This window comes from Pectinophora gossypiella, chromosome 13 (assembly GCF_024362695.1).
Source record: "Pectinophora gossypiella chromosome 13, ilPecGoss1.1, whole genome shotgun sequence".
Lineage (NCBI taxonomy): Eukaryota > Metazoa > Arthropoda > Insecta > Lepidoptera > Gelechiidae > Pectinophora > Pectinophora gossypiella.
In genome coordinates, this window is record NC_065416.1 from 11,834,478 (window position 1) to 11,849,170 (window position 14,693).

The following is a 14,693-nucleotide window of genomic DNA, read 5'->3' on the forward strand; positions in this document are numbered from 1 at the left end:
ATAAAAAGGTACACCAACAGCTTATCTAATAAGGGACTAAATAAAATAAAAGTTACATCAGGAATTAGACTGTTACATAAGCCAATTATAGGTGCACACAACATTTGCAGTGTAAGAGAACGTAATCGTTTAGGTAGATAACTAAATTATACAAATACAATTACACAGATAATTTTAGTACTTAAAGTGGTTTTAAGGTTCTCGACTAGATGGAACAATAAAAATATGGACGCAACAATAAAAGCACGAAAAGATTTGTGTCGATAGAAAACCAATGCCACCGAAAAGGAAATCCAAATTCAAATGTTGCACCTAGTACATACTTAGATAACATTTAAGTAGTTGTTTTAAAAAGTGTTATTATTTCAGTGTTATTCCAAAACAAAGACTAAAATATAAACTAGATTTAAAATATAGTCCATGTCACAAAAAAAGCCTCGCGGCGGCGGCGCTGTCGTCGTAGTTTCTCCATAGAATTGTTATAACTTGTCAATTAGTTCCGTTAAAATCCGTCGGCTTCTTTCGCGGCGCATTTTACTATTTTAAACTTATAGTAGACGACAGGTCGACATGGCAATTCTCTAGTGACGTGACGTTTTCAATATCGATATATTTTTATTATGTATGTGACAAAATGTGAATAAAATAATACCACGTTTTCATTTAAGTTAATATTTATTCATCTAACATTAATTTTATTTCTAAAATATTATTCTTAGTTTTCAATAATTTCTTAGCAAGTATAATATGTAAAATATTCTTGTGGGGTGTGGGGTGTTGTGGGGTTATATGTAAAATATACTTGCTATATTTATAATTTTGAATTAGATTTCTTTTAAATCTATTGTTTTTCTTTTGTGTTAATGTTAATTTCTAATTCAATAAATTATGTGAGCGAGATTATAATCGATAAACGCGGTCGATACGGACTCGTGCGACACTAAGACTAAGACGCCGCGGGGACTGTGCGGGTGTGCGGGGCGACCCCGCCTCCGCGGCTCACCTCATGCCCCGATTGCCATGTCGACCTGTCGTCAACTATAGTTTACTTTTACAACACTGCTACTTTTGAAACGATATTTCTGCGTCGTCATCGCAACAATTTGAAGCGTACAGTAACAAGCTAACCTAACAAGTATCGTCTGTCTATTATCCTTAGACGACGATGCACTCTCCTCACGGTACGTATACTTTTTAACCCTACAATGTCTCTTGGGGGGCCAAATAGTCACCTGTTCCACCCACACGGCCGACGCGTGGCTCAAACGCAAACACACGCGACTTAGTTTGTTGATTTTAGACAGACTTCAGACGACATCCATTCACTGTGCGTTCTGGGAAATCAGACGACATTATCGATTCTACTCGTCTTAATCGATTGTGTGTTTTGGATCGGGTATAAAGGTAGGTAGTATAGTTGTTTTTGTATTAAATAGCCGTAAGAAAAGGGGACATGCTGATTGCGTATGGGTAGTTTAACTTCGAAAATGCGTGAATACGTGATTTGTTTGTACGAGCATGTACCGGGAAGGTTGTGCCTCATAGATCAAGGTTCGTATCTATAAGAAAAAAGTAGTAAGTACATTTTTAATTGGTACGAAATATATGAAAACTGTAATGCTAAGGATTTGAAACGTCTTTCTTTAAGAAGTAGAAAAGCTTTCAAGATTCTTATGTTGAATTTTTCGGCATAATCTACAAAATAAAATTTCAAATAAAGAATTAACCTTTCTTTTTTCGATAGCTACTGTAATAAGAAAAGGAACATCCTCTTCAAATGTCTATAATTACTTGTAAGCAGCTTCAAAGAAACCACTCGGACAATAAACAAACGATCACTGCAACTTAAAGCAACAGTAAATATTGTCGGACATAAGTACTTAAATGTCCTAACGTTAAACAGTTATCGAGTTGTAAAGAGAATTCCTCATCTCTGCCTCTTGGGACCCCAGACTGGCATACACACAAATGAATTTAAGCCTGGGTATGTCCCACTTCTAGATATGTACATAAAACCGTAATTCCAATTAGGGTGGTTAGGTCACAAGTTATCGGATATCCTAAAACAGACAGGTCTTTAAGGAGACGCCAACGGCTTAACGTGCCTTCTGAAGGACGGGATCATCTTAATTTTTCGGACAATCAGTTGATTCAGTCGGTTATGTCCTCAGCCAAACAAAGGATCGTCTCACAAGGTGATTATGAAAATATCCCCATAGGGAAACGAACCCGGACTGCCAGGCCGTAAGCTCGTTTTAACCGCTCTAGACCATGAAAGCTGCGAAAGAATACCAAATCATAAATAGTAAAATTCTTTGCCTATATGGAACTTCTTCGACTTAGTAAACCGCTTCCAACCAACAAACATGCACCGACTTTACCAAGCTGCCCAGGTAAACATTTACAGGAAAACATTTGGAGTTTAAAGAGTGACCTCTCGCCGACCTCTCGGAGGAGGAGAGGTGACACGCCAGTTGTGTCCGGTTTGGATACACACTAAACTCTCAACGCGCATGCGTAGGTTGTGTTTGTGTGGGGGCAAGGAAAATATTGAGATACAACACCATGTTAAAACAATACGCTATATCTTGAGAAAACAATGGTAGGAATAAGATGTATTTTGTTTACCGCCGTTAGTTTTGATGTTTATTTCAATATCAAGTCTTATTTATAATAAAACTACTTCGTGATATCCCTAGTTTGGTTAGGACATTACAGGCTGATCACCTGATTGTCCAAAAAGTAAGATGATCTGTGCTTCGGAAGGCAGGTTACTAACATAACATAACATAACAAATACTTTATTGCACAAACAGGAAAAAAACAAAATACAAAACAAAAGAGAAATAGAATTAGTACAATAGGCGGCCTAATTGCTAAGTAGCAATCTCTTCCAGGCAACCACTTACAGGCAGGTTACTACTTACTGATGTAAGTAAGTAGTCGTTACATAAGCCATGTCAGGGGCGTTTCGCGGCTCAATAATAACCTTGACACCAGGGTTGATGAGGTTGGTAATTCACCTCACAACCCACACGACGGTACGGTCTATGTATACGGTTCTTATTAATGAGTAATTCACGCTGAAGGAAGTTTGCACTGTCGAGTCTCTCGTATATTCATTTGTTTATCTAAGGCACGCATCTAAGGCAGGACCATACAGCCTTGACTTTAGTAATTTAATCTTCGAAATTCACGATCAAAATAGACCTACAGATGCTTGACAGTCAATTTCTTCTGCACAAATCCTGGTGCTACGATTAGAAATCTCTTTACGTTCATCAATAGTTGATTACTTCGCTAAAACCTCGATCGAATGTCGATATCCAGTCTCGTCGTATATAAAATAAAAAAAAAAACATAATCCCTAGAAACTATACAGTAGAAACTTTTGAATGCCATGCAAAGTTCACTATAGAGTGTTGACCCCGCGTTTAAAAACGCACGGCGTAAAGAGGCAAGCTGTGTTAAGATTCCAGTGGGGTCGTCTGTTTTCTAAAGGCTGGCTCTGAATCCGCAATTAACCTGCATTAGCATCCGAACCGCGACCTGCGTCCGCGCAGCCGACAATGCGACCCTTGACGCGCGTAATGTACGAGAGGACGGCGTTTTACACTTGGAAGAAAAATTAATATAAGTTTCTTTGTAAGCATTAATAAAATTAATTCTTAGACAATAAGCTTTCATTCGCGTTGAATAGTGCTTTGATTTACTATTCGCCTGAATAACGAAGAACAATACATATATACATTTTTTGTTTGTTGAAATATGACGTCACTGGGCGAAACGTCACGTGACTAACCGTTTTCGCGCGAAATTTAAAATAATTTAAGAAAAATAATTATGTTATTTAATATTATAAAAAGCTTTTTGAAGAAAATAATTATTTCAAGAGCTATAAAATAAACATCTGTAATTTTTAAAATACTTATCTGAATACTGTCAAGTAGCCGATTTCTCTATACTATTTTTTTTCTATATTGTACATCCCTCCTTATCGTTCAATCATCCAAACTATTCATTTTCTACCTACCTCTTCGTCAATACAGGTGTGGTGTCATGTTATGTTGTTATAGTATATATTCGATGCTTGCACAGCCATGAAAGAAAGTGCATTTCTTCGAGGAAATGACGTCATAAATCGTCTGAAACAGACGTATAAGGCCAATGATGATGATATATTCGATGCCACTACGAACTCTGTAAGTTTCTCAATAGGACCACACCATTTGCCTTGACTTCAGAAGCGACCGAAACGGAGTATAAGGATTTATTTTTATTTTTATCTCTCCTTTTGTCCAGTGATTTATATTATTATCTCATTGGTAAGTAGCTGCACATACTTGTTATTATAAATGTTGAAATTCAGTGTACAAGATAAGTTAAATGATGTTTCAACTGGTCTGAGAATGTGAAGATTTTTAATGAGGTTGTTTTTGGCTCACCACCTATCACGTTGGTCTGACAAAAAGCTCAGTGAGTTGAGGAGCTCGGTGGCGCAGCGGTTAACGCGCTCGGTCTGCGATTGTTGAAGTAAATCAACTTTCGCAAAGGCCGGTCATTGGATGGGTGACCACAAAAAAAAACATCTCGAGCTCCTCCGTGGTTCGGAAGGCACGTTAAGCCGTTGGTCCCGGCTGCATTAGCAGTCGTTAATAACCACCAATCCGCACTGGGCCCGCGTGGTGGTTTAAGGCCCGATCTCCCTATCCATCCATAGGGAAGGCCCGTGCCCCAGCAGTGGGGACGTTAATGGGCTGGTGAAGATGATGGGGATGTACCTCTGATGACCCAAATTGGATATATAGTCGTGATCATATGTTAGTTGTGACTAATGCTTGAATCTACATATTGTTTTCTCCTTCGTATATAAAAATCTTTTAGAATATAATTTTAAAAGTTACAAACGTGTCTACGAAATGTATTTAGGTACGTGTAGTTATTAGTAAAACTCTTTTTTATCAGTTATTATATCATATTGAGTTAGCAAGTTATACAACATTGAATATTACACAAAAATAACAGAGAGCAGCGCAACAGTATAAATTAATATTCCGTGCTTCGGAAGGCACGTTAAGCCGTTGGTCCCGGTTACAACTTACTGATACGCAAATGATCAAAGTGTATATGCATTATTGTAAGTTATTCATACCATCTCGCGTGGCCGGCCTCAGTGGTCCAGTGGTTGAGCGTCGTGCTCACGATCCGGAAGTCCCGGGTTCGAATCCCGGTGGGGACAAATCACAAAAATCACTTTGTGATCCCTAGTTTGGTTAGGACATAACAGGATCACTTGATTGTCCAACAAGTAACATAATCCGTGCTTCGGAAGGCACGTTAAGCCGTTAGTCCCGGTTATTACTTACTGATGTAAGTACGTAGTCGTTACTTGAGTCACGTCGCCTTTGACGGCTCAATAAACCCTGATACCATGGTTGATGAGGTTGGTCATCCAACTCACAAGCCACACGATAGATTAAGAATGAATATTTATTAAAAAAAAAAATATTATTTAGATTAATTTCCAACATTTTTAACACGTTAACACCTGGACCAACAACATAAATACGAGGCGAAACTCGTTACGGCCAAGATAAACAGAACAAAAATTAAAAAGCTACCAGACGGCATAGCGACGGGAAATGTCAGAGGTCTTAAACCTTCAGCCTCTCATCCGATGAGTCAACGCGAGCGAGTCGACCCTCTCACGACCTCACCCTGAACCTGACCCAGACCTATGTGACCTCCGCGACGAATTCAACCTCCGAGTACGGTTATGAATTGGTAATGGGTTTCTGAATTATTGTGTAAGTTTGAAGAGTTTTGAGAACTTTTTTTCGGCTGGTAGAGAATCAGGTTTTTGGAAAATTCGATGTGATTCAGCTTGTAAAAAGGTTTCATTTTTGACAGTTTTAATGTACATATTCGTATAAAAAACAACCACAAAAGTACAAGGCGTGAGATTTTACAAATATCTTGAAAATAATCTAGTTTTAATATTCTTCAAATGTTTCATTTTTATTTAATTCTGACAGTAACAATTGCTTTGTGCATAACTTAACGCTTCTTAAGTTAATAGTGTAAATTTAACACTGGAAACTTGATCAGTCATTCGAAAAAAACTCGTAAACTATTCAAAAATTTATGACTGATTTCTAAACGCGGAACGTTTCAATCTGTTTCTAAACTGGGTACAATAGTCTATGTACTTTGTTCCCCCGCATGCGCACTTTACAATACCTTACTTATTCTGGCACCATACAAAACCCTGACCGAACCATTGTAGCGATTTCCTGCCAAATAAAAAAAACCCTTACAAGGTCAGGTATCTTTTTTTTTCACGACTAATGGTCAGGTAAGACATTGTCCTTTCTGGGAAGGCAGTGAATGCAATTTGCAAAAAAATCAGGTACTACCATAACTGCACTTGTCAGGTAAATTAATCTTCCGTATGTCAGAGGTGTAAGGTTGGTATTTGTTTGGAAAATAGTTTCAGAAATGCATAAGATAATGTGGTTTTTGTAGTGAAACTGTGTACTGTCACTTTGAAAGTTGTACAGGGGTGAAATGGGCAAAATTATGGGAGTTTCCAAACCGAAGAATCTTTGAATCGTTTTTTGGAATGTAACATAAGTGGGTAGGTTTGGGTTCGGTATTTATAATGTGAAATGAGGTGTTCATAATTGAATATGGTTATTCGATGTTGACTGTAATTTACCGCTTATTAGTTGTTTTCTATGTACATTATTATGTGGTTACTTATTTGAAAGAGGCAAATATTGAGAGTTATTGAGGACAGAAGAAGCAAGATGATTGGACACTTAATAAGACACGACGAATTTATTAAAAACATCACAAAAAGCTACAACGAAAGAGAGGAAGGGGAAGACTAAGAAGAGCTTACATGGAACAGATAAAAGAGAAGGTGAACGTCGTGTCTTATAAGGAAGTAAAAGAATTAGGCTTCAATTGACAAGAATGGCGAATGCTTCACCGTCAAGAGCGTAGATCTTAAATTAGTTATGTTTACCCTTAATGTGAAGATATAGTAATTTAATGATTTATCAATAAAACATAAACTATATCAAACTATTATTTTAAACTTAGTTTTCAGTAGACGGTTTGAAACTCATTTAAAAATAATCATTTTATATATGCATATAGCCGTATTTTGAAGTAAAATAGGTACGAAAATAGTTAAATTAAAATTTCGTCTATTTGTTTGGTTCAGTGGTGTAATGTCTGAAAAGGTCTAGTCTAGACCTATTTAAACGTCTATATTAATAACACAGCTGTCGATATTTTAATTATTTACTTTTAAACCCCACCTAGGACAACCATATGGCAAACAATCCCGGAGGTCTCTAATCTCAACGTTTATGGACCAAAGGTCCAAAATGAGCAGGAAATTAACAACGGCCAGTACCTGTCTTTGTTTACTCCACAGACCCTCAAACTAATCCGACCTTTTGCCAACAGTATTCTTCCTCCAAATCTTTTGTGCCGTCCCGACGTGGTTTGCACTTAATTGCACCTCATTGGCCAGTGTAAAGATTTCTTTCATTTCTTTGTTACAGGGAAAAGATATTTTTTTAAGGATTAGCGGTAAAATTTAGTTTTATTTCATAACTGAGATTAGGATGTGGGTTTATGTATGTATCCTCCTAAAATAAATTGAATAGTAATTTCCCACAAAAGCGACTATAACTGGAATTAAAAGAACATATTTCACTAAATAATTTCTTATGCTTAAGTGTTGTAAGGGAGAAATTGCTACTTTAGCAATGACACCGCTTTCCGTACCATTAATTTTATTAAGTTGTTTGTGTTTTGTTTCTTTTGCGCAATTTTGTTCTTTTTTAAAGTGTTTTTGTATTTATTTATTTATTTTCTTATAAAAACAATGTTACAAACATTGGAATACAGACATCGGTAAACCTGCAAAAGTTTGTCTCGATGTCTGCTCCTCGCACCACGTCACAATGGTTGTCTTATATTTAATAGAAATTACAAGCTATATCTATAGGTAGGTACTCTGTCTACCACAATAACCAACAATAAAAACACTATTGTAAATATCTTGGCAATAGTTAGTATTAAAGTCAGGTAGTGTATATACCCCAGTAGGCAGTAAAAAAAATGTGAAAGTACTACCTAGGTGAAAGATAAAGAAACTAAGTCGTCGGGCGCATTAGTGGACACGTTCGGCAGAGATTGTTTTTTTTTATCAGGGTATTTTAGAAAATTGCATTTGAATTATTTAATTGAATATGTGTATAGACTACTCTGGGTGCCATCCCACTCGCGTCAGCCAGAGAGCTGCGGGGCGCAAGGCAAGAAACCACTGCCCATTTTTTCCCCTAAAAAGTAGCATGGGGAATGCTACACCGACAAGATTGTGACTCTTAAATTAATGGTGATGATGGTATACAGAAAACGTGTAATTCTGATATCACCTGGTTTCCAGGATTAGCCCCCGGTTGCTGGTAATAGGCTCGTCCTTTATTGCATAGGACAGACTGCCTCCCCTTCGGGATACAGGTATGATGCTATGGTATGTTATGTTGCACTCAGTAATTTGTTTACTTGATATATTTCAAAGTTCCAACACCAGTAAATATACATTAAATAGAAAAAGTAATTACACGAGTATTCTCCTTAATAATTGTTATTTTAGATAGAAAAAGTAGAATCCGAAAGTGGACACTGTTGTTCGCAATCTTTATTCACCCTGAAAAGTACTAGGCGTGAAGAAATATCAGTGCCAAAAGTGTTTCTGATGATAGATACAGATAAATGTATGTATTATGAATATAATCATAAATGTACCAATATAAAACAAATGGTCAGAAACTAAATTGTTATTGTTGATAAACTAAAGTAAAACTTAATTAATTTTACTATGGTGTAATATAGTTCTCTAATTTATAAAGAAAATATAGTAAAAATATTAAATTATAAGTAAATAAATACTGACGGCAGATTAAAAATACTGCAGGGACCCGACGGCGAAATCGCCCATACAAAAGACTTCAACGCGGCCACCTGCTATTTTATTTTCGCTTTTAATTTAATTTTTATTCCGGTCAAAAGTTTTATAGAAAACACAATTATTATAATAAAAAAGAAACTATGTTACAATAAAAACAACGCTTTCTGCATCACTAGTTTAAAGAAAAAAAGGTTGTATTGTTTTACTATTGCTGTATTTAATAAAGTTATTTGTTTATAAAGCATGCTTTTATTATCAAAATCAAATGTCAAATCTGACAGCCAGTTATTGACATTTTATTATTACAATGTGGATACTTCAAACTAAGAATTTGAGGTTAAATTGTTTAAAATATTTGTTTTATTTAGCAGGTTAACTTATTTCTATAAACTCACCATCTAATTCTTCTTCGTAATCTGAAAAACATCTTTCTTCTTTCAATCCTTGATCAGGCTGTTGATAAAACCTTTCTGATTTTATGTACATTTTGAGATACATCACATCAAGTGACAAATGTCATTTACACGTGTCAAAATCAGTGTCAGAACACTATGAAACACAACAATCCAATGTCAGACGCCAAATTATCGTCAATAAAAACAAATCACAAAATAATTGTTCGAATACACAATAATATTGTATTAAAACAAACACACTGGCAGTCACAATTGTATGTTTTTGTAACAAAAAAACTAAAAAGTCACTTTTATTCAAAACGAAAACCGAAGTCCAAAAATTGTTTAAAAAAAATAATGTCAATATTCTGTAACACTGAATGAAGTCCTTATTCCGTTCGATGTGCTGAGTGACGTCACGCGGACACCGCACGGGACGCGCGTCTACACCGAGCTGCGCGGGCGCACTGCGACCTACCGGTTATCAGACCTTTGACAAAAAAACAACAGGTAGTGCCTGCTTGGCTTTAAGCTCGGTAGGGAATTTTCTTTCAACATTTTTGTGTTTGTTCGTAAGTACTTAAATGTAATTGAATGTTTTTAGTTGAATATTTTAAAGTTTGATTTTTTGTGGTTGCTCTAGTGAGATCAATAAATTATGTTTTCATTAAATAATTCACATAATTTTAATGCTATTTATTTAAATTGCTGTAACCGATAAAGCAGAAATTAGAAAAAGTGTTGTTGGAAATTTATATTTTTATCTTGTTAACTGAACATTCACTAGATGGATTTATGAATTTATTCTCTTATTTATCGTGCACCTTTCTAAAATAACGCAATCACATATTTATGAAATAAGAAATCAATATAAAAAGTTGCAAATTGAATCTGATTTTATATCTCTATAAAATCCGACTTTTCCATCTTAAAACAAATAAATGTTTATATAGAAGTGGTCGTAAAACAGCAGGTACAGTTATAACAGTTTTACTAATTCCGTCTTTATTTAAATTTATATTATTATAATAATGTGCAAATATATTTATTTATAACTTTATATAATTTATTACTGAATAAGGCAAGGTCGCTGATATTTATTATGGTAAATGTAGTGGTTTACATATGTCAACAATAATTGTTATAATTCCTGATAAATTTATATGGTCAATGGAAATTTTATTTAATTATTTATGTATTTTATAACACTACAGTGTGACAGTTTAAAAGATAATATAGAGGTATTATTGTCAATTATTGAATATATTTTTATCCCATAGAAAAAATATTTCTGTAACCAAAACCAATAATATTCTGTATATATATTATATTCTGTTATACGACTAATATTTTTTTTTTCTAGAGCAAAGTTCATTGAAATAATAAGTTATATATACCCTAGTTTATTAAGGTGTGCGTATGTACGTTATGAATTTAATAAAAGAACAACATTGTATGTACTTCCGCGGTTTACTTAAGCCTTACTTGTAGTGTTTACACGTTTATTAGACATTTGTGGGTGAATATTGTAATTAATTTAAATAGGATCGTATTAACATAATTTGCACAAATCGGTTGTACTCTAATGGTGTCTAGGCCTCGATAGGCGACTGATCTAAGATAGATAATATAACAACAAAAGCACAATTAAAGACACGAAATAAAACGCTAAATATTTATGTAAATCGTTTTATGTTTGCTAATTTTAAGTCGAGAAAGACCGCGTAAAATATGGTGTGACGATCTCAATGCTTATTGGAGGGATTGGCCGGAGATCGCACAAAGTCGAAAAGAGTGGAAAAATCAAGGGGAGGCAAAGGCCCAGGAGTGGGATCGAATAGGCTAAATAAGATAAGATATTTTATGTTGGTTACATGGACCAGTTCTCTCTAACAATGAAGAATATTTTGATAACGCATAACATAAAAAAACATAAATAGCCTATATACGTCCTACTGCTGGGCGCAGGCCTCCTCTCAATCAACCGGAGAGGGTATGGAGCATACTCCACCACGCTGCTCCACTGCGACACAACGCAACTTATATAATTTATGAATTATTAGATACATAAATAAATTTATATTCATAGCAAAAGGATTTATCTATCTGACCTGTTCAACTTAAAACTAATCTTCATAAAAAACAAGTATAAATGTTACACATATTTTTAAAAGTCAATAAATCATTGAGGTTTAGCAAACAACAAAGAGATCCACATTTTATTCAAATGTTATTATCACATTCTTATGTATAAATTAAATATGTATAGAACCGCTACTGAGTTACAATAATGTACTTTGACACAAAATCATATTCGAGGCGTGGGATGATCGATTTCTCTTAAAAGGGTGATTTATTTGGTCCCATATTTGTATTTAATAGTGTTAATGATGATTTATCACAAACATTAATTCAACACAAACAAATAGTAAGTATGTATTGTCTTTCATCATCGTCAAGTAACCCGATCAAACATGTTTTAATATACTGGTTTATATTCTTTGGGGTAGCCAAATTCGAAATTGAGAATCGATTACAATTAAATAAAACCCACTTTTAGAAAGTTGTCACTATCCATTTATTTATATCATAAAAAATATAGCAGTCTAACTTAATTACGTATAATTAAAGTTAATATTTTATTTTATATCGCATTTCATAAAGAATACTGTCCATGAATTTTAAAAGCACCTTGTATGTATATCAATTCGTTGATCTGCGAATCACTAAGCCACGATTTGTCAAACTGGCGCTGTCTCTGAGATTATGGTAATGACCTCACTGGGAATGTCTCTCTAATTGACCCCACAGCGAGCCTTGACACCTCGTGAACATAGTAAAAGGAAAACAGCAGGTACACTCCCTACCAGCGTGACTTGCTAAATTGAGCATTTTTGTAGGTACTGTCTTTTTGAGAATTTTCCTCCGGTAGTAAGTGTTTTCAGTACAGTAAAACCAGAATTTAGTACTTGGTCAAGCACGAATACCGACTCAGGGTATTGTTTTGAGATGATTATGCCGGAGCAAAAAGACATGGAGTCACACCCCGGACACTTCATACAAACAACCTCGTTTTATACAGACACCACACATTGACGTTATCGTACACGCGCATCTGTTGTCTGACGCCATACGATTCAAGTCTTAACTGTGTTCGAGGGGGGTGCGGTAAACATAGCTCAGACGCTGGTGGGGGGCGGAGAGTTGCCGTTCTATACGTATTATTCTTTATTCTATGATGAAGTGAAGCGTTCGATAGCCAGAAAGGTAACCTTTTTAAGCTATAGGGCGGAATACGTTTACTCAAGTTGGAGCAGCTGAAATGTTTGCAGTTTACCTACTGTTAGCTTTTTACTATGTAGCCAGTTTATTTCAAAAACGTCAAATCGATTGTTTCGCCAAATTTAATCCAGATGTTTATTCAAATAGTTTGGATTCCGCGGGGGCGGTTATTTATAGGAAACGGGTAGATTATAGATTGAGAGCTTTCAATAATAACGCAATATAAATAATCAAAATTGGGTGCGTTTGATTGTTTGTCGGTTGTGGTGTCAGAATGGTAGATAGGTAGTTGGAATTTAGTTTGAATTAGATGTTCGTAGTCGACATAGAAATAAAGAAAGTAGCACGGGTGGTCTCGAATAAGATTAGCAATTCCATTATGGAATTAAGAATTAGGCATTTAACAGTTTTATATGTATGATGGATTGTGGAGATAGTATAATTTATATTAAAAACTTTTGTCTACTAAAATGACATTCACAGACAACTTTTTCTATTTTATGCTATATGCATATTTAAGTTTTAATGTTGTTATTTTTATAGCTGATGATTGCTATACACTTTTGGAAAGGAATTCCAAGGTTTTTTTTAAAGTAAACTTTCTTTTTATCAGAAATGCAAATGCAAAATTTTGCAATGAGCAGTACCTATTCCTTTTCTGTCTTTGATCGAACATTGATTGGACCATACGTACCTATTTTGTTTATGTATATATATATGTCGTATTTTGTAATTAAATTGAACCATCGCGTAAATTAGAACGACGATATTCAAGTGCGAAGAGATTGCTACTTAGCAATAACCTATATAGCCTATTGTACTAATTCTATTTCTCTTTTGTTTTGTATTTTGTTTTTTCCTGTTTGTGTAATAAAGTATTTGTTATGTTATGTTACGTTGTGCGAAATTCATTGTAAGATCTGTCAAACGTGAAGTATGCGATTATACTTAGTACTTCCATGTGCTCGATACTTTAATGTCATGTTACGAAACTGTCAACTTTATGGCAACATTATAAAGTGCAAAGAGGCCATTAATGTTTTACACTCGATCGATTCTTTTATGTCTTTGTTTTATATCGTAAATTAGGGAGACGTTGACACCGAATTCTTTCACTTCTATTTGCGAATATAATCGTTAAAGAGTTTATTGGTGGAATTAATTTTATTAGTTTTTGTTTATTTGGTGTGGATAAACTTATGTGTAGGAAAGATTGATTGGCTTCATTTCAACTTTATGACGTATAACTACTTATGTTTTTAACACCGTCTTTGCCCTGGCGTCTTTCTTATATAGTATACTCAATACCGTACACTTTTGTGTATTTTTCATTCTGTCTTCCAGGACTTGGGCCCAATTAATGACGATAGGCTCGCTTCTACTACATGGGATTAAAATATAGCTGGTGAGGTGTAGGTGTATACAGGATGTTAGTGACATCGTAACGAATACTGAGGGACATGATTCAGACCATGATTCTGAGTTAATATCAAGTGGAACAACAAACAAACAAACAAACATTCATATCCAGTTTATGTACTAAATTTATTTCTAATTAGCAAATATAAACTATAATTTAGTTCAATATATTAATTTTCTTTAAGCTGGTAATATAAAATCAAGGAAACCTTATCTCCGAGACAGCACTATCCTTTGTCTCGTATTTCTCTATCCAAACGATACAATTGTAAGGAACCCAGCTGGTATTCTCAGCACTTAATATGGGCAAGTGTAACATACCTATCTTATTCTACGGGTTTATACAATTCCTTGCTGGAATAGTTGCAGTTACAATTGAATTGTAGTTGTATTTTATTATGCGTTTGTTGAGCTTGTGGGAAATATGTGGGCAGAACTTTTGAGGTATTCCTCGTGTCGACGTTTCTGGTTTTTTTTTGGCCCAGTATTTTGCCAGCCGGACATCATTTTACTTAATACGTAACTACACATAACTATAATAACTACTTAACTATATAATTACTTATACCTAACTATATGTGTGTGTTTGGAGGTATTTAGTATGC

General features: G+C 34.9%; 1 protein-coding gene across 5 annotated transcripts in view; it reads right to left on the reverse strand.

The window, feature by feature from the left end:
- LOC126372159 (polyhomeotic-like protein 3) overlaps nucleotides 1–14,693 on the reverse strand; it is a 476,807-nt gene that overhangs the window by 82,578 nt on the left and 379,536 nt on the right. The window contains exon 1 of one of the 5 annotated variants that reach the window (XM_050017797.1): nucleotides 9,388–9,949. The exons of the other annotated variants lie outside the window; for them this stretch is intronic. Coding sequence (XP_049873754.1) covers nucleotides 9,388–9,490 — 103 coding nt within the window. The 5' untranslated portion in view covers nucleotides 9,491–9,949. Of the gene's footprint in view, nucleotides 1–9,387; nucleotides 9,950–14,693 lie in introns of those variants that run through there. 5 annotated transcript variants of the gene reach the window in all.